This window comes from Thunnus thynnus, chromosome 22 (assembly GCF_963924715.1).
Source record: "Thunnus thynnus chromosome 22, fThuThy2.1, whole genome shotgun sequence".
In the NCBI taxonomy this organism is placed as follows: domain Eukaryota; kingdom Metazoa; phylum Chordata; class Actinopteri; order Scombriformes; family Scombridae; genus Thunnus; species Thunnus thynnus.
Genome location: NC_089538.1, coordinates 9813039 through 9837426, shown reverse-complemented (window position 1 = coordinate 9837426; position 24388 = coordinate 9813039). Strand labels below are relative to the sequence as shown.

General features: G+C 37.8%; 3 protein-coding genes across 16 annotated transcripts in view; 1 reads left to right on the top strand and 2 right to left on the bottom strand.

The window, feature by feature from the left end:
• The first annotated feature begins 1307 nt into the window (after positions 1–1307).
• ostc (oligosaccharyltransferase complex subunit) lies at positions 1308–3234 on the top strand. The gene is made up of 4 exons (XM_067579105.1): positions 1308–1529; positions 1946–2039; positions 2158–2355; positions 2546–3234. The coding sequence occupies exons 1-4, from the start codon at positions 1391–1393 to the stop codon at positions 2562–2564; spliced, it is 450 nt and encodes a 149-aa protein (XP_067435206.1). The 5' UTR covers positions 1308–1390; the 3' UTR covers positions 2565–3234.
• Positions 3235–4075: 841 nt separating this feature from the next.
• Positions 4076–15602, bottom strand: etnppl (ethanolamine-phosphate phospho-lyase). The gene is made up of 13 exons (XM_067579104.1): positions 15445–15602; positions 14834–14952; positions 14165–14324; positions 12939–13013; positions 12642–12735; positions 10130–10246; positions 9245–9327; positions 8536–8761; positions 7735–7889; positions 7247–7336; positions 6175–6305; positions 5953–6023; positions 4076–5759 (listed from the first exon to the last, which is right to left on the bottom strand). The coding sequence occupies exons 1-13, from the start codon at positions 15501–15503 to the stop codon at positions 5658–5660; spliced, it is 1482 nt and encodes a 493-aa protein (XP_067435205.1). The 5' UTR covers positions 15504–15602; the 3' UTR covers positions 4076–5657.
• A 698-nt stretch (positions 15603–16300) lies between these two features.
• LOC137174131 (collagen alpha-1(XXV) chain) overlaps positions 16301–24388 on the bottom strand; it is a 149577-nt gene continuing 141489 nt past the window's right edge. For 8 of the 14 annotated variants that reach the window (XM_067579223.1, XM_067579224.1, XM_067579230.1 and 5 more), the window contains one exon: positions 22265–22857. In XM_067579223.1, coding sequence (XP_067435324.1) covers positions 22702–22857 — 156 coding nt within the window. In that variant the 3' untranslated portion in view covers positions 22265–22701. Of the gene's footprint in view, positions 20299–20722; positions 22858–24388 lie in introns of those variants that run through there. The other 6 variants (XM_067579226.1, XM_067579221.1, XM_067579228.1 and 3 more) reach the window with 6 other exon arrangements.

Below are 24388 nucleotides of genomic sequence, written 5' to 3'. Positions count from 1 at the left end.
GCTCAGAGTGTCCTGTTGACATGTTGGTTTAAATTTGAATGTAGTCCTTTAACGTGCCATGGGATTATAAAATCCTAATAGGATGACACACTGATTCAAACCACTTAAAATCTGTTTTGCGGAGACTGGAAAAGCTCTAAACTGAGTAAAATGACTCTGACTCTGTTTTTAATCTGGTATTATGAGGTAGTTAGGATGAAATTGTATAAATGGCTCAAGTCACTAAAATCTTCATGAAATAAAGTTTAAGTCATTATATAGAGAATTGTGAGTGCCAAATGTAGAGGATAAAGTTGATGATTATGTCATGAGGATTAAAGGGTCGTCATAATTTAGTGGACGTGTGAAGAATTGTAAATAGAAGATAAAATCAAATCTTTAAAGGGAAATAATATAGAGGACAAAGCAGTATAGGAGAAATAAATGCAATTGAACTGAGGCAAATTAAGTTTAAAGTTTTGCAATAAAAAATTCAGTCGTAATACTTATTTACTCTAATGTCATTTTGAAGTGAATGAATGAATAGTTTTATCTTCGTGTCTGGTCATTACATGCCTCATGGGATTATTCAGACACATTAACGAACAACAAAACCAAACATCCCGGCATTTTAACCCACCATCGTCTAACAGCAAAATACATCAACACCATCCAAACATAAACGTCCCACAAATGACGCTCCAGGAGATACCCAACATTAGAAATACAACAAATACCCAAACAGCCCCATAACCCCCAAAACACAATATACAAAAAACAATATCTACAGATGCATCCATTCGTGCAAAACACTGTATATTTGATCCAATTCATAAACCAACAGTCTGCAATCCATATAGAATAGAGTATGAGGAATTTATGTTATTCTTCTCGTCCTATCCCATGCTTTAGAAATATATTCAGAAAACGCAAAAACATTAAAAAAAAAGGTACATAATTAAAGCTCCACTCCCAATTCCTATCAAAGAGTCAGAGTAAGATATGCAAAGCCTTGAAGATAAGGAGTAAACACTTAAATTGGAGGAAAATCCCATTACTGACATTGCAATAAAAATAATTTTTGGGTCTTCATGTTCAAAATCTAGTATGATAAATTTTAAGTGTATTCATCTGTTTATTACTATGTTTTTAACTTTGCGTCGCATCCAATAATTGGTAATGACGCAGGCTAAAAATGTATTTATATATATTTTTTAATTTAAAAAGGGAATTTTTTTAGGAATTTTACTGTAAAATATCTTTATGAAATCAATTAATTTAAACACTACAAAAAAGGAAAAAAGAGCGCATGTACTTCCGGGACACGTCAGCGAAGCCGCTGCGCAGACGTCACAGATCTCGGCCAGCGTCAGTTGCTGCACTGTCGCTACAGGACATATTTTCAAAAAACATGGAGACTTTATACAGTATACCGTTTGCTGTGCTTGAATGTCCAAATATAAAACTGAAGAAACCGTCGTGGCTGCATATGCCGTCGGCTATGACTGTGTATGCGGTCGTTATTGTGTCCTACTTTCTCATCACCGGAGGTAAACGGACCCTGCTAAGCTAAGACTGCTAGCTAACGTTAGTTGTTTAATATACGACATGTCAGCTTTCATATAATTCCCAAGCGTGGATGGTAAAAGGCTTTGGGTGTTCTTGTAAACCAGCTTCTTAACGCTAGCAAGTACGAAGTTGATGTAATGGACGAGAGAGGAAGCTAAATTTACAGCTAAGCTAGCACAAAGACCCTACTTGAGTGTATCTTAGTCTGTTTTTCAAAAGTGGTTGTCTAAATATAACGGCGAGGAAGTGTAGTTTTTCTTTTAGATCTTGCTAGTTGTTTTGTTGTCGTGTTTAACGTTATCAGCTGGCTGTACAATGAGCTCAAACGCTGCTCAGACTGGGAGTTGTATTATGCTTTGATTGATCAATAATCAATGATTTCCTATCGACACTGCAGGAATCATCTACGACGTCATAGTTGAACCACCAAGTGTGGGTTCAATGACTGATGAGCATGGACACCAGCGGCCAGTTGCCTTTTTGGCATACAGGTATGGCAGTCCTAAACATTTTGCATCTCACCAAACTTAAACTAAATCACAGAAGTGATAAAGTAGCCACGAGTTTTACTAGTAAATCATAGCTAATGTAAGTTTGTATGTTTTCCAGAGTAAATGGCCAGTACATCATGGAAGGACTGGCTTCCAGTTTCCTCTTCACAATGGGAGGCCTGGGCTTCATAATCCTGGACCGCTCCAATGCACCAAACATTCCCAAACTCAACCGCTTCCTGTTGCTCTTCATCGGTTTTGTCAGCGTCCTCCTCAGCTTCTTCATGGCAAGAGTGTTCATGCGCATGAAGCTGCCGTAAGTCGAAACTTGTTTCCCACAAAAAAAAAGACCTATATGTGTAATTTTTTAAAATTCACACAGCATTCTATTGCTTACTAAATAGATCTGACTCTACTGTAAATGTTAGTCTGCAGTAATACTACACTCACATGCTTGCAGTTGTTTTGTCAGTCTTTGCAAGTAAGTTGTTTTGTTTTTTTTCCAGGGGATACCTCATGGGCTAAAGGCACAAAGAGCACACTTCATCTGACAGATGATTTGGATGGTGGACAGGAGGCATCATAAAAAAGGTGGAAGAAGGCCCAACAGGCAGCCAAACTAAAATTATGAATAAACTCAACTTCTGATATAACCAACAACGAATAAGGACTGAAAGCACTGACCTTGCTTAAGAAATTAGACCAGGCTGCACTGACAGTCTCACACTGGCTGTGTTCAGTGACTTCCTTTCCTCTCCTTTTCTCCCCTTGCATTGTTAAATCCAACACTAATGCATATGCTCTATATTGCCACATGCATTACTGGTACTGGCACATCATTACCAGGTGTGTTGTTTCCTTGACAAAACCAGGAAAACTGCAAAACTCATGTTCTTTACTTCCCAGTATGTTTAATGTAGAGGACACTTATATTTAGTTTTCAGTTTACTGACAGAGCCTATAAATATTATGCAGTAGGAGAAAATATGTCTCATACTCAGGAGAAAAAGGAAGTCACTGGACATTGTTGGGATGAAGCCATTGATTTGGAATCAAGATTAGCACTGTAAATCATTTAGAGGGGAGTTACAATACTGTTTGTTGTTTGTTTTTGTAAAGCAGTTATTGAAAATGCCTTGAACCTGTCACAGTTGCATTTTTGTACAAGATGGTGAAATAAATCTTCCTTTTCAGAGCTCCTTGCAGTAGTCATATGTATATGAATTGTCTTATATAAACTAATTCAGGATCAATTTCTACTGTATGAGTTTAAAATATTGTATTAAGAACAAAACTGGGCAAGGAGTAACATGACTATCTGCCTATTGTGGCCTGTTTCCATATACAGTTATTTGGTAACCATTTGCCCTCCAGAAGGTGGCGATATAGATCTACCAAGCACAGTTTTGTCTGCAGCTGTGTTGTATTGAGGTCAAATAAAAAGATACCACCGGACACTACTGACAGCCTCAAAATACTGATCATATTTTCACAGAAATAAATTCGTCATGGTTATCCATCTTAAGCTCAAAACTTACTGGGTTATAATGATAATGACCTTGTGGAAATGGCAAAGATTGTACGATTAAAAATTATTACAATAGAAATTAGTTACATATACTTTAGTTTTAGTTTTTCTGGTCTGTAGTTTTGAGCTAAGAACAAAATCAGATCTACATGGTTATGCCTAGTCGTTACTATTTGGTTCAACACTAAGTAGCACACCCCATCATTACATAGACTAAGGAATGCTGAGTATGGGGAAAATACCATCTGTTGTCAACAGGTAACGGGGTTGTGGTAACTAAAAACTTCAACCTAACATTGGAGTAACATTGTGGCTGGTGATTTGTTTTTCTAGCTGAAGAGAAAACTACTTGTGTTGAAAAAGTTCAGTGTTAGATTTTAATACTGCTTGAGAGCATTATTAGACATTATTAGTCATTACTTTTGAAAAGGTCACTGCACTCATGCCACCCATACCAATATGCAAGACAGAAAAAAAGAAAAAAAAAAATCAAATACGGAGAAAGAAATGTTTGAACATTTTGGTCCAATGCAGTATTTAATGACAAAGTCAAGCTTTCATCGTGACAAATGTTTAACAAAAGTGAATCTCAGAGCTTTTCATGACATCAAATAGAGCACGCCTGTCCTCTCTCATGCAACACATGGGAGACAGTTCACTCTAGTTCCCACAGTCCAAATACTGTACATGGGACACTACAGAGATATAACATAGGACAAAAACTGAAGTTAAAATCAATGCAGAAAATAATCAGGAAATGGAAGTAATGGAATTGCTTATCACTAGTCATAAAAAGGGAGGGAACATTGCACAATCAGAAGGTGCAGTACCTTAAACACATCAGTTAAATCCATCTGTAGCATAATGCTATAGCTATAATATCATTAACTCAAGTGGAATTTAAAAAGGTGTTAAAATAGCGTTTTACTGGAAGCTATACCAAAGCTGCACTACTCTTATGTCCTCCGGAGATAAAGATTTGCTTCCTTCTGTTCCTCTCTTCATTTTTCCACTCTGCCTTCATCTTACCAATTTTCCTACAAAGTATTCCTTTTTTTCCTCCTCATTTAAGTACCAACCGTCAATATAAATAAACAAAAAAGTATGACTGAGGAGACAAAAACATCTATATAAAATCAAATGTTTTGGTCAGTCTTTCCTTCATTGTTCTGGGCTTGCTGATGGTAAACTGTACCGGATGGCATTTCTTTCACATTGTATGTTGAGTGGGCTGCTTGCCTCCTGTCTGCTCCTCTCCACATTATGGAGCAAGGCCCAGGACTTTGGCCAACTATACATCTCCTGAGACTTAAAAGAACATCTTGGTCTTTTATGAACACCATAGATGTGCAGCACTCCACTACGTTTGTTTTTCTGTGGACAGAAAAGGGCCCCTCTTTTACTGAGCGCTCCAACATGCAAGTAACAAACTCTTTTTGGAAACCACGTCAAGTCTGTTAATGTGGAACATGAGAACATTGGTAAATAATTGCAGACTTGTCAAACAGTGTCCATGCTTGTTTGTAGAGGCAGAGTGGGATAAGATGGGAAACCAACAGCATATACTCAGTAGAGCTACTTTTCACTTTCATATAGTGTATATTACACATGTATTTCATTCAAACTGTCCTCCTACAAGGCAGAAGTTAGGGTCACAATTTCCCTTGTGGATCAATGAAGTATTGCATACAATATTTTACTTAATCCAGTGTGATTAATTCACCAATAATACGTTGTTCATACTTTCAACTACATCGGGACAATGTTTAAAATCAGTAAAGCAGTATTTGAATGATAAAGCCATTAAGACAATGTTATATTATTGACATGTACATATTTTGATCCCTGAATATCATGGCCAAGTGAATATTGGCATGTTATGCAACAAGTGGCTTGATTCCTCAGTGTAATTTTTAAAAAAATAATACCCAAGGAGACACTGCAGTCTCATAGATATACAGCATATATCATTATTATTAATAATTTTAAAAACAGTAATTGGATTACATGCTAAAGCACCACTTTTTTTTTTGGTTTACAGTGTCTGTTATCACACAGAGACATGTTGGGCCACTTCAGTGCTTTAACTGTTATCTCTTGAGGCGTTTTGTTTGTTCATGGACTCCTTGACCGCTCCCTCTGCTGTGCACCAACCCATTGTGATACTGATGTCCGTTTTCGTCAGTGGGTATCTTGTAAACCATGAACAGATAGAATTGAAATGAAAATCAACAGAAATTGAGAAAATCTAGACAGATCTGTTTTTTTACATCATACACATGGCTGTGTCTTTATTTTGCCTCTGTATGCAAAGATTTGACGGGCAACTCATTGGGAAATAAGAAACTTAGTGTTATTGCTGATATTCAGCAGAGTCACACTTACCTTTCTTTTACTGCTTTCATTGTCTGCACTCAATAAGTTGGATGACTTCAAGCCTAATGCTGCTTCAAGTTCTGGAAAAAGACAAAATAGCGCACATGATTGAGAGCCATTTCAGCGACAGTAGGCTATCACTACACACCTCGATTTTTTAAAATAGTGAATGACCCAGAAAAAGCTCAGCTAGTTCGAGCACCACCGTCCTGGAGAGAAAATGTCAAGTACCTGTGAGAATGTGGTCGATTTTCTCCACCACCAGGTCAGCGTCCTCCGTACTGAAGCACATTGGGGGCTTAAATTTGAGCACATTGCGATGAGGTCCATCAGCACTAAGCAGGATGTGTTGTTCCTTTAGCCTGGGACAAAAGATGAATTATTTTGCACTCTGAAGCCAATAATATTAGGGGGTTGAGTCATTTCAAATGCCCAGTTTTTCACAACAGATATTTTGACTCAGCAGGAAGAGCACAGGTGTTACTAATCACATTAACGATGGTTCTGTTTCATGCCAGAGAGCACATCTAAATGTGCAGCTGTAATTAATGGTATTAATTACACCTGTGCTTTTCTTTTCACAGTGAAAATGTCTGCTGTGAAAAAAACTATTGCAGTTAAAACATTCTAATATGTTGAGCTGATATTGACCCTTGATGTCAGATATTGGGAATTCAGCTTCACCCTTCATGATATGATGGTGGATTTTTTTTACCTTAAAATTATTTTTTATTAAAAAATTTTAAAATAATTTTTTTTACTCCTTTATTTTCAAAGGCATAAAGATGGCACTCCAATCATGCATCACAGAAGCTGAGAGTCAGGTTTTCATTTTAACAAGATGTACGTTGTTGAGATTTAATTCATAAACACACCTTTTAACCACACAGGAATGACTCATAAGATAACTAGTAATTATCAAGTTCAATATGTGTGAACTCAGACTGAGTGATGTCATAATAATTTATAAATGGCATAATATGCGGCGTATTGATTTCAAAGGCCGCATATGAAAGTCTCTGTGTAAATGAAATATCATTCATAGATCCTAACGAGAAGGCTATAACGAGCTCTAAATTTCAAATATTATACAAAAGAGTGTATATGATGCAGCTTTTACAATAAGCTGATGAACTTTTGTGTGATGTAAGATTAATGTTTGTTTCCAGTGTACCAAAACTATCATAACACTGGCATTAGAAGTTTGAGTTTGGAGTTTGAATTATAATGCTGTTTCTGTTGTAAAATATCAATTCAGAAGCATAGTGAATAGTCCTTTTTGAGTTCTCACATTTACACTTACTTATATATGACTTCCTGGGCTTCTGCTGTAGCCGGGGTGAGCTTCAACCTGTCCCTCACGAGCTCCACCCCAACAAACAGGCCGCAACCTCTGCAGGAAAAATGAATTTGAGAAATGAGTTTTTTCTTTCCCCACAACCCCTGAAAAATCTGGATCATGGTAATCAAATGTACATCAAATGAAACCTTTAAAGTTAAAATGTATCCTTTTTTCTTAGAAATATTCGTCTACTCAGTAGTGACATGTTTTGTGCAGCAGTGCAACAAGTGAAAACAACAACTGGGTGTTTAGCATGATCACTACTTGATCACTATGACCAAAAACATCAACTGTATTAACTGTAAGTCCAACGTAAATATGTCACATACAACCATGACAGGGAAGTGCTGTGCAAATGCTTCACTGCAAGAGCAGCTGACGCCAAAATTATATTTATTGTGAGGTCACTGAATTACTGTTACCATGTGCGTGTGTGTACATTTGCTCACCTGATATCTCCGACCAGTGGATGCTTCTCTTTCTGCTTTTCCAGCAGATTGGTCAGGTACCCCCCCACACGCAGTGCATTACCCTGGAGATCCTCTTTCACAATCACGTCTAGGACGGCTAGACCGATGGCACATGACACTGGGTTACCACCAAACTGAGAAATTTAAAACCCACACACAGAGGAAAGATTACACCAAGGTTAACCTCACACCAGCTAAGGAAATCTGCTACTCGGAAGACAAGACACTAAGCCAGTTTGATGCATTAAATATATAAGAGACTTCTAATGTCACAGAGTCATGATAACAGACTAAAAGTCTAACAAATGCTTCAACACATTCAACTCCACTACTTTCAGTGTGTGACTGGAAAAGATCCAAACTGCAGCAAACTAGCTGGAAAAAATGTGACAACAGAGAACTCTTATATTTGCGTTATTATCACAATGTTTTCTTTTTACAGGAAATACTGTAATCTGAGACTGTCAGTGCAACCCCCCCCCCCCCAAAAAAAAGCGTGACCAGAATATTTTTTTTCCACATAATCTGGAAAACAAATGTGTTGCTGCGCTTAGCAAATATGGACAAGAACCTCAAGGTCAGTGGCATTTCTGGTCAACTTGGGAGAAAAGGCAAAGTTCTCAAGAATCTGTTTTTGCAATTTGCCAGTTCTTATTAACTAAATAAAAAAAAGAAAAAGTGGAATATTTATATAAACCATACATTTAGTACTTTGCAGAAGGTTGGTATAAAAATGTAACTTTGTATTATATTACTTTCATAACCATATAATACTCTTACTGTATTGAAATACTCCATTCCAGATGACATGAAGGCCTCTGCCACCTCTTTGGTAGTGACCACACATGACATGGGGTGGCCGTTACCAATTGGCTTTCCCATTGTGACAATGTCGGGCACAAAGTCCTCTCCCTGAAGCTGGAAGGCCCAGAAGTGGGAGCCAACACGTCCGAAGCCCACTTGGACTTCATCAGCGATGAAAACGCCCCCTGCCTTACGGACATGTCTGTGGAGAGGTAAACTCAAGTTACTCACTCAGTCAGGCACAGGCTCACATGAAACAGTGCAGCAGACACAACAGGTTTGTCTACAGCACACAGTCAAGAGCCATCTAAAGAATACATTCTTAGGTACACTTGTGCAATTGTTTTGAATGCATTCATCATCAAATGTCAAATGAAGCTGCTACAATGTTGTCGGAGGGCGTGCACTTTATTGGAGGATGTGTACTTTGTTGGAGGGTGTGTACTTTGTTGGAGGGTGTGTACTTTTGTTCATTGCTTCAAGCATTTTTTGCAGTATGCAAATAATGTACACTTTACACGTGCTTAACATACTTTGCATTCAGTTACTCATGTCAGAACGACAACTCTCTGCATTTTGTCTTTGTCAGCTGATTCTGAACAGCAAAAAAAAGACTAAAAAGTACTTTCAGGCACTACAGTAAGTATGAACATGAATTCATCTCTGCAATTTCTTGGGTACATACTCTGCCACTTGCTGGAAGTAGCCCACGGGGGGAATGACCTGCCCGCCACAACTCTGCAATGACTCGGCAATAAAAGCAGCAATCTGCACAAGAGAAAAACACATTAGGTCCAATCTATAGACAGACTGATAAACTGGGAAAGAGGAGGAGTCCTGGCATCTTTGACTTGTAGACTTTCCTCTTTCACAAGTTCACTTTTCAGTTGTCAGTGCAAAACAAAGAGAGAGGCAATCACAAAATATTTGGGGCAGACATTAATGTAGGTCACTGTGGAGAAAAATGAACATTTCTTGACAGTTGTATATTTTATAAGATAAGCATGGTGCAATATTCAACCACTCATCTCTTCAATATCACAGAAAGAGATGAAAGTGTTGCTGTACTCTTATTAGTCATTTTGGTTTTCTCCCTTTACGCACATCTGCAAGAAGTTCCATTAGAAACTGCAAAAGGCATTCTGTATAATCTCTGGGCTGAAATCCCGTCCCTCTCGCCACTGGAAGCATGGACATGCCATCAGTTGTGCTTTTGAACATGGGATAAAGAGCCAACAAGCTTGCGCATTAAGATCTGGGATTTGACCCTTAACGTCCAAGTCCTAGGCCTGAACCTGAGAATTGGGAGAAACAGTGAAAGAGGAGAGAAGGGGAGAAAAGGGGAAAGGTAGAAGAGTATGAGTAGTTGTAGATAAAACAAGGCAATGCATACAGTAGATGCCAGTGACCTTCCATGGAATTTCTGGAATTAAAAAAACTTAAAAAAAAAAAATCACATCACCAACACCAACGATACATGAAGCCATGCTGTATGCTAAAAACAAAGCAAAAGTTTGCTCTTGCTTTGAGTAACATGTGATACCACAACAATATCAAACACAAACTGTACCTTGCCTCCTTTCCCATGGGCTTTGTCTATGATATCTTTGACTTCATCTGCGTATGCTGTTGCAGGATCAAGGTGGTTCGCTCTGTATTTGCCTCTGTATACATCTGGGCTCGGAGCCTGTGGGGGGGACAAGATGTAGAGATGATTACTAAAGCAGATTCACAGGCCACATACCGCATTCTATTCTGAGTGTGTTTTGAGTTTACGGAGCATTTACATTTACTTTAAAAGCAGTGACTATTCAGGCAAAATTTGCTTGATATTTGATTGCAGTGTTGACGCACACTTTTGTCAAAAAATGCAATCCGCAACAGAAATGTAGGCGCTCTAAACAGCTGTAAGAATTTGAAATAAATTGTGTACAGTAGTGAGACAGCTCCAGCAGCATCTCAACAACAAAACAAAGTAATTTAAACAAAAGTCTTTCTTTTGCCTGGAACACCTCCAGGGGACGCCTCCCTCTGGAGTCCGACTGGTAGATCCAGAACATGCTGGAGGGACTATATATCTCTTCTGGCCTAGGAACGCCTTGGGATCCCCCAGGAGGAGCTGGATGGCATTGCTGGGATGAAGGATGTCTGAGTTTCCTTATTCAGTCTGATGCTATTGCAACCTGGTCCCAGATAAGCAGTGGAAAATGGATGGATGGACTTTCTATTTGTTACATTTCCAAATTTTATATAAGCAGACCAAAGTCATAGTTGGACTGACATCTGCTTGGCACACATTTTTCCTGCCGTTTTGGAAGTTAGTTTTCAAGAACTTTGAATAATAATAGAAATAGGTTTTAGTATTAATAGATAATGTTTGGACATAGCTCATGTTTTTCCATGTCTTTGATTTGAACATGCGAAACATCTAAAAATATTTTTTTGTTCTCACTTAGTGTCCTACAAACACTTTTGTGAAGTACGAATCCAACTGAACGCCCTCTCACTGATCCATCTTGTGACCATTCTGGTCCAGCATATGTTGAAATATTTGTTTATCACCAGATGTTCACATAAATATTCTGATGAACATAAGCCTGGATGCTATAGCCAAACAGCTGTTCTCAGAGCAGCCTGCAGTGAAATGTTGGTCAACCAGTGAAGGGGTAAGCAAAGACCACAACTGCCAGCATCTGAACCACAGCTTGATTCCTTATCCTCCTTGTCAGTGGTCATGAATAAAATATGCAAGCTGGCGAAAACAGCCCCACCTTTGGCATGTAACACTAGAGCTGGGTAAGCCATATTGAACTACGCCAATGCTATCAAGGAACAGAGCAGAATGAACGGCTATTTTTAACCTGTCGCAGGTATAGGTTCCCTCCAGAGTCTGTGTACGGTTTAGTCAGACAAGTTTAAAGGTGCCATGCAGAGTTTTCTTTGAAAGAAAACAAAGTTATGTTTACAAAGAGTGTTACTCACTAGACCGCAATATGTGTATCCTATTTAAGTCTTAAATCCTGCTTAGTTTGCATTCATTTTTTCTAGTTTGCATTCTTCTTCCCTGCCTTTGCTGGTGCAGGGTACCTTTACACTGACATAAAATCTTCAGTTTACATTTAAAATACATTTAAATACATTAAAGGGGTCCTATTCAACAATTGTCAATAGACCTTCATTTCCTGTTAAATGCTCCTGTCACACAAACTTCATGCCCTCAGTCTATAACGCAGGTTTTCTGTCAAATATTTGAACCTAACTCAAGATGACCCTGATGACATCATCAAGGGGGGACCATTTTAATCCAAAACATTTAAAGTGCCCCTTTAAATGTTGATTGAAATAGTTAAATCAAATGTGAAAAAACAGTGGAAAAACTAGTTGATTTTACCAATTATTAAAACAAATTTCACTGATATCAAACAATTATCTGATTATAGACATTGCAGGAATATGATTTGTAGGAGTAATGTTCATGATTTAACAGAGGAGCTGGAAAACAGCACAAGAATCTCAGTCACTGCTGACATTATGACAGCATGCTGGTGCACATTTTTGGCAGTGCATCCAGGCAATAAACATCCTGTCCTGCCTCATTCCAAAGGTACACTTTGGGTACCATCATGTGTCTTTACGAGATGTAATGGAACCTGACACAGTTGTGCACTAGTTTGAGTTAGTTGTGTTTATTCTGAGATACTCATCTACACACCACTGCAGGCTGGAGCTATTTGCTCAGTAATAGCTGCCCTTCAGCTGTCTTGCCATTCCTCTCTCTGTCCTCTGTGATTAACAAGGTATTTTCAGGGGGAAAATAAAATGTATTGCCTGTGACACAAACAATAATGCCCCCCTCCAAAGTTACTTTGGTCATGTCTTGACCTGTTTAATTTGTAGTAAAACAATATTCTTTGCTTCTGTCATTAGTTGCCCTCCTTCTCCTTTTCACACACACACACACATATCCTCGTGCATGCACAGGTGGGAATACTTAGTAGCCTGCCAAAGCCCAGTAGAGCATGCTGAGTCATGGTGTTTTAATAGTGTGCGGGCAGGCAGACGAGGAGAGAAAAAGCACTCACCACATGGACAGATTGATTCTTCTCAGCGTCTGACAGCTGGTGGAACTTATACGGACTGATGTCAATGAGCGATGAGACGTGGCCGTGGTACGCACTGCAAACAAAGAAAACACAGGCCAGGGACCAAATAAGTTCACTCAATTGCAATATTAAGTTGAGTACTATTAATACGAGGACATATGAAGTCAGAGACAGTACAAAATTACTTTTACCACTCATTATCATTTATATACTTTCTATTTGCTCATGTGTTGTGGCACTGGGTATTTTCGAACAATGACCAGCAGTAGCACTTACTTTTCGAGGGTTATGATATCTTTGTGGCCTGTGTACTGCCACGCTAGACGAAGGGCCAGGTCATTGGCTTCAGATCTGAAGTTCAAAGGGGCAAGGGTTATTCTGAGTTATTCAGTCACCACAAAATACACACTAGCACGTCAGACACAGTTTGATGTTTCACTTCCCGTTATGAGTGCATATGAGGTGACATCTGCTTAATAAACGCTAATTCATCATGCATGTTAGAATACTGGAGCTGTAATTCAGCAGTGTATGGCTTTCTTTTTGTTTTTTAAAGATGAGCAATGCTATGTGTGTCTAACAGGAACACAAAAACATCTTTATATCCTCAAATATATGGTGCTCAAGGACACCAGGTATGTTGTTTTGGACTAAATTGGTTCACTAATTTGCCCACATTAGAGCTTAGAAAACATTTGCACTGCTAACATGTTTCTGACCAGTGCAGCAGAAACATAATCTTTATGCCGATATTGCGTCAGGTTTATAACTTCCCTTAAAACATTTATTCCCCTTCCACTAATAAATAATCTGTTTAGTCTTGTATATCAGTTACATCATCTACAACATTATTACCCTTGACCAGATCATTCCTGTTCACACTGCAGGACTCCAGCAAGTGCTGTTAATAAGTAAATACGCCAGTGCTGGTTCATATTTGGATGTCCATGACAAGGCTTAAAAAGCCGATCATGCATTACAACATGACATAATTATTTTATTTGAAAGTCTAGACATTCCCTAGGAGCACTGATCTGGGACTTTCACCTTTATTGCAGCTTTCAAGGTGTTATTAAACAGACTAATAGTGATGTTGTTCTTCCTAAATCAGCACAATTGTCAGACTTTTGACTAATGGAAGGCTGGTCTAAGGAGGATGTGGAGGACAAAGATCCACTGAAACAATTTTCTTTTATCTCTTAAAAGGTGTGTTGTTTTTCCTTGATTACAGTAAGCCTGACAACCGTATATGATTGGACTATAAACCTTTTATCTTGCAATGTACAGCGTTCACAACAATTTGCCACACATCTTTATTGCTCCTCTTGTAGATGGTCCACCTGAGGCCACAGATAAAGTTCAAGAAGATACGAGACATACATGAATCAAAAGGCTGATTGCATCTGTAAATCAATGAACAGTATCTGTGCTGTACGATCCACTCCCAAGTAAAAAAACAAGTCTGACTATAATCTTTCTTTCCTGACGTACATGCGACATACCCAGAGTTGACAAAGTAGCACACGGACAGCTTGTCAGGCAGTGTGGCCTGCAGCCTCTGGGCATACAGCACAAGGTTGTCGTGCAAGAAACGCGAGTTGGTGTTGAGAAGTTCCATCTGCTGAGCTCCTGCTTTCACCACATCCGGGTGACTGTGGCCCACTGAGAAATCAAGGAAAGGATGAACACAGGATTAGAGCTGATACTCACGCTCAGGACAAAAACACACTTTGTCATCTCACTGTAATTTGTGGTCAAAAGAAAACACGATAACTGATATTAAAGGCACATAATTGGAGGCTATATGCTGAAATGAAAGAGTGTTGAATGTGGTAGTTCAGAAAACATCCTTTTTTACATTCCTGTCTCCCTGCAGTAGTACAGCTTTAGTCATTTGAAATTAGGTGTACAATACTTGATATCTTTGTAGAGCAAGTACATTTGTCAAGACATTTGTCACTCATGCATTCTAGTGAAAACAGAGCTTAAAATATATCACATGCCTCTAACTTTTATTCCATATTTGCCTGACTATATGAGAGAACAAATCTCTTGTTCAATTTTTGGTGGAGATTATGACATAAAAGTGGTATAAAACAGATCTGATGTACTGTACATATTTTTCTTCTCAGAAGTCTGCACGTGTGTGTGTGTAACTGTGTGGTGTTTACCATGAGCCACATTGTTGATGCAATCCAAGTAGCGCTGTCCTTTTTCATCATACATGTACTGGCCTTTGGCTTGCACAACCTTGATGGGGTCATGACTGAAGAAAATCTTACATGATGGTCTACAGAGGAGTAATACAGACATGAGTGCAAAGAATGCCTTTCACTCTGGTTTTACAATGTTTATGTAGTACGGATAAAAATGCGATTTATAAATATTTATAAATAGATATCATAAGTAACCATTAATGGTAATACAATGTACAAATGAACTACAATTACAGTATTGTATGTTTTCAATCCAATGACAAAGTATTTCAAATCCAAATCAAATAAAGTGGCACTTATAGCTGCTTATGAATATAACTAATAAAAACAAAATAAAGACATGAGATATTAGCTTTGCAACTTTGTTATCGAACAAATTCTGAAAAATTTGACAGTCTTAACGAGTTTCAGCTAAGTGCTTCTCTAAAGGATGACTCTAGATAACAGACAGGATGACTTTCTGTTTCCGTTTTATATACATTGTTGTTACAGCCATAACTTAACGTCTGTCATCCTTATCAGAAACTTTGTGGCGTAATAAAAGTGCAGAATGTCACTTATCTTACCCAATGTGCTTCTTCCTCAAGTCGATAGTTTTCTTTTTATCAATTTTTTCCACAGACATCCTGATGTTTTCCAGCTGCAGGACAATGCACACTCTTTCCTTCCCACCGACTCGAAGATGATCTGCCCGAGCGCAACTAGTCCTGCTTTATACACGTGTGCGCGCGCACTTAGACATACAAAAACACGTACAGAGCCGCAGCTCGTGCAACCCTCTCGTGCTGCCACCTACAGCTGAAACAAGCTGTAGGTGCTGTGAAGACAGGCCATAAACATTCATTCATAAACATGTCATTCACTGATATCCCGGCAGGTTGTGCTGTTTCACAATGTGTATTTTACTTGGCGGTGTGCAGAATTGAAGTACATTTTAAGTACATGAGGCTACCTGTAGGTACAATTCTGAGGCCTACTTGTACGTTACTTGAGAATATTTCTATTTTATGATACTTTATATTTCTACTCCACGACTTATTCCTTAATTTATTAAATAATTGTGCATCTTTCTTATAAGTTTTCAATGGGTTTTTAATGTAAGTTGTAAGTACTGTAATTGATTGCAATTCTTGATGAACTAAAGACTCCTGTCATATTTAAATATTTAATTTAATTTTTTAGATTTAATCCAGCATTTTTGTATAAAATATCCTGTTACATAATGAACTGTATATATGTACATTTGTCAGTTGTAGCCTATTTGTGTTTTACCAGGCTTGTAATTGCACAAATACACAAAGAGCATATACAAAAGTAGAATTTTTTGGCAATAGTTGCATTCATGTCTCCAGTTTGTATAGCTGCGTATGTACAACATACATTAGAGTTAAAAAGTGATGAGGACCAATAAAGGCGAGTCTATTGTATGATGTATTTGAAAGACTGTGTTTATTTGGCTCCAACAGTACAGTCAAATGAAATGTCATCTTGAAATATAGTAGTGTTTGAACACATGGTCTTCAAAGAAATTTCAATCAAGTGGGTAAAAAAAAAAAGAAGAAAGAAATACAAATGCAGAACAGAAACTGAACACACATCACAACCAAATCAGTCACAAAGTGGATTTGTTTTTGCATTTTTGCTCTTGTACCTAGACTGCATTTGATTTCGGAGAGTATGTGGCAATATACTTATTTCAGTAAGGCTGTAGTGCATTGGAGGATGACAAAAGAGACCAGTATCTTTCAGCTTAATCCATAATGTGGATGTGACTAAATCAATTATACCCCAGCACTTTTAATCTGAGGGGTTTGATGAGGGAAATGTATGCTACGGTTTCTTCAGAGGAAAACATGACTCACAACATTTCTGCATCAATGACAAATACACAGATGTGGGATATTAGTGAGTCACTTTGGAACCTCTGACCAGCTCTGCTAATACTGAAACGGAAATAAAACGTTTGAAATATTTTGGCACTTCTGCTAATAGCAGAATAAACAAAATATGAAACCTTAACAAGGAAAAACACAACAATCAACCAAAAATAATCAATCAAATTTTTTTAAAAATGAAAAAAAATCAATTAAAAAATTAGCTGCACATGCTAAAGATACAGCACCTTGTGAGAACAAATACTGTAACAAAGGCTGGAAATCAAAACACAAAATTAAAAAAAATAACACGTTGCAAAAACTTGTAAATAGTAAGTAATGGAAATAACACTTAAGTGAAGGGACAGTATTCGAGACAAAAATAAACCAATCAAATTTGAGATTTAATGAAAGGTCCATGTTTACATGTGTTTCTTTGTCTTTTTTTTACAGGTAGTGGTATACAGGGTAGCATGACTGAACAAATGGAGCTATAGAAATCACAACTGTGTGAATTTTCAGCTGCATTTGATGCTACACACATGAACCAAGGTATAAATTGCACTTCTTGTCAAATGAGCACACATTTCAACAGTACATTAATAATCCACTATACATATATCAAACTACATTCAATGCAAAGAGAGAGAGAGAAAGAGAGAGAGAGAGAGAGAGAGAGAGAGAGAGAGAGAGAGAGAGAAAGAGAGAGAAGAGAAAGCGTGAGAAAAAGCCGTGATGTTTAACTTCACTGTTTGCATTGGCTGGGCCTGTCCAACATTCAGGCCATCAGTACTTTGTTGTCATAGTTAGCTTTTTGACACACAAAATTAAATAAAAGCAGATGTATGTCTTCCATGGTAAGGCCTATAAGCTGAAGTTAATGCACAGTGAATACACACTGGTCTGTAATGTGTAAATGACCAACTTCCTTCCCACTGTACCATTTGCATAACTGTTTCATGATCCAAAATTCTTCATAATATCAACAGAGACGCGGCGGAAACTGACATGAAAAGTTAAAACAACTGAGAGGAATGCTGTTTAGAACCAAAAATGCCTTCATTTAAGAAATTATAGAAAAATAAATAATGTACCACTTAAAATACTGAGACAAATACACAAATATATGCACAAAAAAAAAAACTTACATACATAAAACCCCAACAACAATAAAGAAACCTGTTGTGTAGTTCTTGCCACTGGTAGCGCGCATCAACTAAACTGTTGTTGACCTACTATCAGATAGCACCATTATAATCTATACAGATGTGCATCAATTCTTCATACTGATGAGATGAACTGTACAATCAAACAGAAACCAATATGGAAATAAATCCTTTTCGATCCACCTGTGGTTGCTGCTACATCACAACAAAATGTTGGTTTTTCACGTCTGCCCTTACAGTAAGTCATTCATGCATATTTCTAATGTCGAAGAAAATAAGTACTGTATCACCTTGCATAGCACCTACTATGTCAGAAGGCAATTTGAATATAATGAACATGAAAAAATCAATAGACTGTGGTGAAAAATAAATCTAACCTGCTTCATTTCTTTTTTTTTTTTGCTCCATCTGTTATGGAATGTGACATAACTGGCCACCAGTTAAACTGTAGTTTATGAATGGAAGTTGACCATTGAGAGGATATGAACAAATTTAGCTTTTCCTGCACTGAATACATGATCTCTATTTCATTTAAGACAATAAATGAGATATAAAAGAGCAGTTTATTCTAACAGAGATTGTTCTGGTCAACATAATCTGCATTAATATGAAACATGTAAAATACCAGCTACTGTAAATACTGCTCACTTAAATGGGATTGTTGTTTGTTAGAGCTTAAAGGAACCTCTACACCACACGAAACAAAGCCTTCTGACGCACCTCTAAATCAACACTTATTTTCAATATATAAGAAACCCATAAGTAATATATTGTGTACATGCAGTGAATTGACAACAATGTACAAATAACATCCCATACAACAAGTCCAGAATGGACAAGTAGCATATTTGCTGCTGGATGAGAGCTTCATCAAAACCATGAGTAAGATTAATGGCAGTACAGTCAAGATGGATGCAATCTTACTGTATGCTTAGGTGAAGCTTAAACCTACATCCTGTTTCAACATCCTGTAAAAAAAAAAAACAATGCTTGATTCATATGAAAAACAGTGCGTAATGTGTGTCCTTTCAATACTCAAAACTTTTTTTTACCAAACAAAGCTTACCCTTCTGAAATCAAAACCATTCCAGTAATTAAAAATATGATATAAAGTCGTACATTTCTGATAAAGGAATGAATAAAAGCTTGAGGCACCAAAGGCTATTATACACAAAATACAAACAATGTTTAAGAATGAGAGCAAAAAGAAACAAAAAAAAATAAAGAAACAAAACATGATTGCATTCTATCAACGCTCTCAGTAGACCTTGAAGCGTTGCCTGTTTAGGAGAGGCAGACGCTCCGGCTGATCTCTATGGAGATCGATGAGACTCTTAGCGACTCTCCTGCAGAATCCGTTCCCATGCTCTGAGGAGGTCCAGAACAACGGGCCTGTCCAATCTCAAATCCTTGCGAGCCTAATTTGTTTTCCTATCAGTGCAGCGAGCCTGCCAAGTTCTCCCCCCTCTCGTCCGGATGACGTGTGGCTGTTGGGAGGCACCACAAACCGGTGATGATGCTGCTCCACACGGAGTGCAACGGTGAAAACCTGCTGATATCATACCCTCTGCAGGCTTCACCACAATAAAGCAACAATAACCATCATCTTTACTCTCTGGAACTCTTTTCAGGCTACCAGCCATGGCGTGACTCCCTTGGGAAGATTAAAGGAAAGCAAAAATTACTAATTCAGAGCTCTGGGCTTTTTTTTTTTTTTTAACCATATGTTAGTGTTGTTTTTCTTTTCTGCAGAAGCCATGACGCAACCACAAAACAGTGACATGTATGTACAATACATATAAATATAGTTTCAGTACACTACTCATGCTTTTGCAAGGTCAGGGGTGCAATGTTCTGTTTGGCACAGTCTTTTTTTTTTCTTTTTTTTAGTCTTTTAGAAAATGGTGCTGCATGAATGGGCTGTGAGCTTGTTGAGACGAAACAACACAAAAACACCTAGCGTTTGGTGTTAGAGAGCCAGTCCAGATCCCTTCCTCCACTTCCTCCTCCTCCTCCTCCTCGTCCTCCTCCTCCCATGTCTCCTTTCACCCCCCGTGAATCAGGCAAGGCTGCGACGCTCCAGTCTGAGCCATGCAAAGACTAAAAGACAAGTTCTGCCGCCAGCCAAGGATCTGAACTCCACCACAATGTGGATGTGAGAGAGCGGACACACACGTTTTTTGTTGTTTGTTTTTTTCCACACGGAGATGTGAGTAGAAGCAGCTTAGGGCGTGAAACTCGGGACGGTTATGTCTTTTTCGTATCATTGTACACATAGACTTCTTTTCTTTTAGATTTTTTTTTTTCCATTAAAAAAACTATAAATACCATAAAAGAAGCATTATTTACAAACTCCATGCGTTTCAGGTTAGAGTGATCACTGCAAGAAAAAAAAAACACAGGAGAGAGAAGGACATGAAGATGGAGATGTTTTCACATTGTTTCATGACTGAGTTGTAAAATCTGGTTTGACACACTTGTTACGACTAATTTGACAGAAAACCCATGCAAACATAGAGAAGCTGAAACCCACATCAAACAAGAGTTGACACTGAGTGAGCAAAATATTAGGAGCACTTATGTCCATCTAACATGTAAGTGAATCAAAATCCAAAACGACAAGTCTGATTCCACCTTTTATATACAGTATATTACATATACAGAGACAAATTATTAATTAAAGTTAAAATTCAGATTGCTATTTCGATTGGCCCTTAATATTGTATTCACTCTGTATATCTTCACTTAAACTTTGGTTGCCTTTTTTGAAGTTTGTCATATTGTTCAAATAATCCTTATTTTACCTTCTGCCAGCAGCCAGGCATTGGTAATCCATCCGGGCCCTGTGTAGAGAAGAGTAGCAGGGAAGCAAAAAAAACCTATAAGGACTGAAACAGCTATGGAAGGCTTGATGTTATTTTTAGTTTTACACACAATGATTAAAAGTGTGATGCATGAGTAGATTGTATAGCACAAGTGCACGTAACAAATGTCAAATCTAAACTTGATCAAAACAGAAGCAAACCAGGACTTTTTCAACCAAAAGCTGCACTCATCCATGTTAATAATGCTACTTTCTTTTGTCTTTACAAGGTGATTACAGACTGGCTAGCTGTGTGCACTTTACTGCTTTCTCATTAGACTCAATTTCTAGGATTTCTGGGTATTGAAGATCTTTTAAATGAAATAGTTACTTCTCACTTCCATCTGGTGCTGCTCACTTGTGAAAAGTGCATCGCTGTTGCATTACTAAACTGTGTCCATGTTGAAATACTGAATTTGATGCCAGTGTTAAGTATCAGAAGGAAATGCTACAAAATAAATTTTCACAATCCTCCATCACACAGATGGATATCTTCATAGCATCACTGATCAAACCTCACAGTAGATCTGCATTATTAATGCTAAATGGGTGTTATGATCATATGAATCATATGAAATATTACATGTAATGGCAGCCACAAGTGTATGCTAATCCATGCAAATAATACAAAGCAAAATATATCACATGCAAATAAATATATTGATCCTACTCTCTGATTTTGTTATAGTGGCCCTGCAGGTTGAGTTTCAAAACATGTACTTGAGCTAGGAGGGAATCTGGGTGCACTGTTAAGCTCTATAACAAATAAAATGCAGCTGGTTAAAGTAAATGAATGTAGATGTAATTTAACCCTTGTCATATATGAGGTATAGTTCATTAGTTTCATTGTCCCGCACACTTATATGACACATACAGTATTTCCTCCCACATTATTATAGCTTCCATGCATTACACAGCACTGATTTACATTAGAAACACAAAACATCATAAAAAGCATAAAGAAGTAATTCATTTTCTCATCTTGAATAAGTCTGAAGAAATGTAAATTCTGATTTTCTCCTCTTGTCGTGGTCTGGCCCAATTGGTACGAATACAGGAAGGGAAAAGGGGAGTTAACAGAGTAGAGGAAGGGTCCATGCACCTGTAGCATGGGTAACTCATCAGTAAAGGAGTCTGTGTTAGCATCAGGTTAAAAGGTAATAGCTCCATACAGGAATCAGCTGGAAGAAAACAGGATTTAAGCAGAATTTTTTATTTTAGTTTTAATCCAGGGCATGAAAGGATTTAGTTAGAGGGATTTAAGTATTGATTATATCAATAATCATATGTTTATTCTGTATATTTGACTGGTAATGATGTGTATTATCTAAAGTAGGCTGCTTGCAGTCAGGAAGTTAGTGAGATACTGTGTATGTTGGTGCATGTAGTTTTGTAACGATTCATAAATGTAGTTTTCAAAAAATGATGTGTGTTCACATCTACATGCTTGTCAAACTCTCAAGTCATGCATGGTTTTGTTTTCAGTAATGACTGAAGGTGAGAGGCATGCATGGGTAAGAGGTGGAGGAAAAAGAGAAATACTGTACCAATTGGCATGGGGCATCCAGCCCGTCCAGACCTGGCTGCCCTGGTTCCCCCTTTTCACCCTTAAATCCCCGGAAACCCTGTTTGCAAAGATGACCTAGGAGTGTTACTGGGAGAGAGTTGGACGACCTTTAACCCCCGTGTCCGTCCACTAAGACGGAAACAAGAGGGGACGAAGGAGGAGCTGCCCTGTAACATTGCTGATACCACAATCCAGCCCAATTTTTAATGTTTTTACAAGTTTAATGTCATGTTTTTGTGTCTGAATTTGAGAGTTTCAGTAAAGTAATAGACTTTGTGTTTAAGATTGATAAGGTCTGGTGATATTTTCCATTTCAGGGCAGGAAGCTGGGGATCAGTTTAGCCACAGGGCACTCATCCCTGTTTGGGGACGACTGCTCTACGCAGCTGGGAGGTGATTTCCACCTCACAGTTGGGACATACCAATGGGCAGGGTGCATCTAATCCAGGGGCACCCTGTTCTCCTTTCTCGCCCTTAGGCCCTTTTTTGCCCTTCTTTCCCTTCTCCCCCTGTGGATACAACGGTTTGGTCAAGTTAAAATCATTTTTGTTGAACATTTGGGACAGCACTGCTATTAGGAGGGGAATGATTAAAGAAGGGAGGCGATGGTCCACAAAGGAGGAAGAGACATGATCAATGTTAGATAGGAGAGGGGTACCAGACAATATCGAGTATTCCAAAAAACATTCCTCAGGACAGGAAGAGGACAAAAAAGGGTAACAGTACTTGGAAGGATTGGAAAACAGAGCTAATCGCTGAAAGGGTGTCAAGGGCACAAAGGATGAGAAAGAGTAGCAGGGAAAAAACCTCCAGAAGGACAAAATTAATCAAATTACGATGTTCATTGACAAAGTTCAAACTGTATCCCGTCATATTTGGGTTGGAGTTAGTCTTCTAGTCTAGTCTTCTTAAAGCATTCAGTGCATACATGAGAGATTATCAAAATACAGAATAAAACAGTTCCCAATTCATGATTTGGATATGAAATGTTCTTTTTAGTTGATATAAATGAAAACTAAAATAACAGTATGTGAGAATTATACTTTTTTGGTGCCTGATTGTACTTTTAATTATATGAATATGCAGCAAACTACGTGTAAACAAAGTAAAATATAGGATTTGGCACATTTAGGTGTTTTAAAACCTTATATTAGTACTCATAACTCACAATTAAAAGGCTATTTATTGTGTGTTTTTCAAAAGAGGCACTTTTCTGGATCACACCCAAATTCTGTTATCCAGAATCTGTCAGTTTTGACAGTTGTTGCTAAATATGTGAAGGAGAAGCAGTGCCAGGATCTGTTATGTGTTGGAAAATGGTTGCTAAGTGCAGAGATATGAGCACGCCAAATGCAAAGTATGTTTATCTTTATGTACCAAGGAATGGGATACAGTTTCTTCAAGACATAAAACATCTAAGAAACACACCAGACCTGTTAGTCAGTGTAATGGAGACAAACACAGAAAGATATAAACTACCACTAAACTACACAGGCAAGGGAAGAGTTAGCAACAGGCTCAAGAACTCAAGGAAGTGAGATGTTCATGCATGGATACAATAGAAAATAAAACAAACATGAATTTGAAGAGTCTGTTGTCAATGGACTTGTTCTGGCAAACATGTCTCAGATGCCTCAGAATGAGATATGACTTGTGACTTTGAGAAATGAGATGACAAATCATTCAAAGGTGGAGAACAAAAGCTGATTTGAGAGGACTGAGGATGAGATTTTATGCAAATGTGATTTTACACTGTATAGAACTGTTTAGTCCATCTCTCCAGAAAGTAGAAATGCTACAAAATGAACTTAAATTAGCATGTCAAATATATCTGTATCAATGTAAGAAATTCATTAGGAAGCATAGAAATGTACTTCAACTTCAACCTTTCTTCCAACTAGAATATACAGAACATTAATTATTATCAATATCAGATTGGGAGAAAATAAAATGAAACATAAAAAGTTTGGCAAAGTAGCTACATATATATATATATATATACACATATATATATATATATATATATATATATATGTATAC

What these genes read in the sequence shown, in the direction of transcription:
- ostc (XM_067579105.1), top strand. Translation starts at nt 1,391, where the DNA reads ATGGAGACTTTATACAGTATACCGTTTGCTGTGCTTGAATGTCCAAAT. An exon ending in CTACTTTCTCATCACCGGAG is followed by an intron (nt 1,530 to 1,945) that starts GTAAACGGACCC and finishes TCGACACTGCAG; the next exon opens with GAATCATCTACGACGTCATA. An exon ending in GTTGCCTTTTTGGCATACAG is followed by an intron (nt 2,040 to 2,157) that starts GTATGGCAGTCC and finishes TATGTTTTCCAG; the next exon opens with AGTAAATGGCCAGTACATCA.
- etnppl (XM_067579104.1), bottom strand. Translation starts at nt 15,503, where the DNA reads ATGTCTGTGGAAAAAATTGATAAAAAGAAAACTATCGACTTGAGGAAG. An exon ending in CCACTGGTCGGAGATATCAG is followed by an intron (nt 7,337 to 7,734) that starts GTGAGCAAATGT and finishes TTTTTCCTGCAG; the next exon opens with AGGTTGCGGCCTGTTTGTTG. An exon ending in ATGAAAGCAGTAAAAGAAAG is followed by an intron (nt 5,760 to 5,952) that starts GTAAGTGTGACT and finishes ATGGTTTACAAG; the next exon opens with ATACCCACTGACGAAAACGG.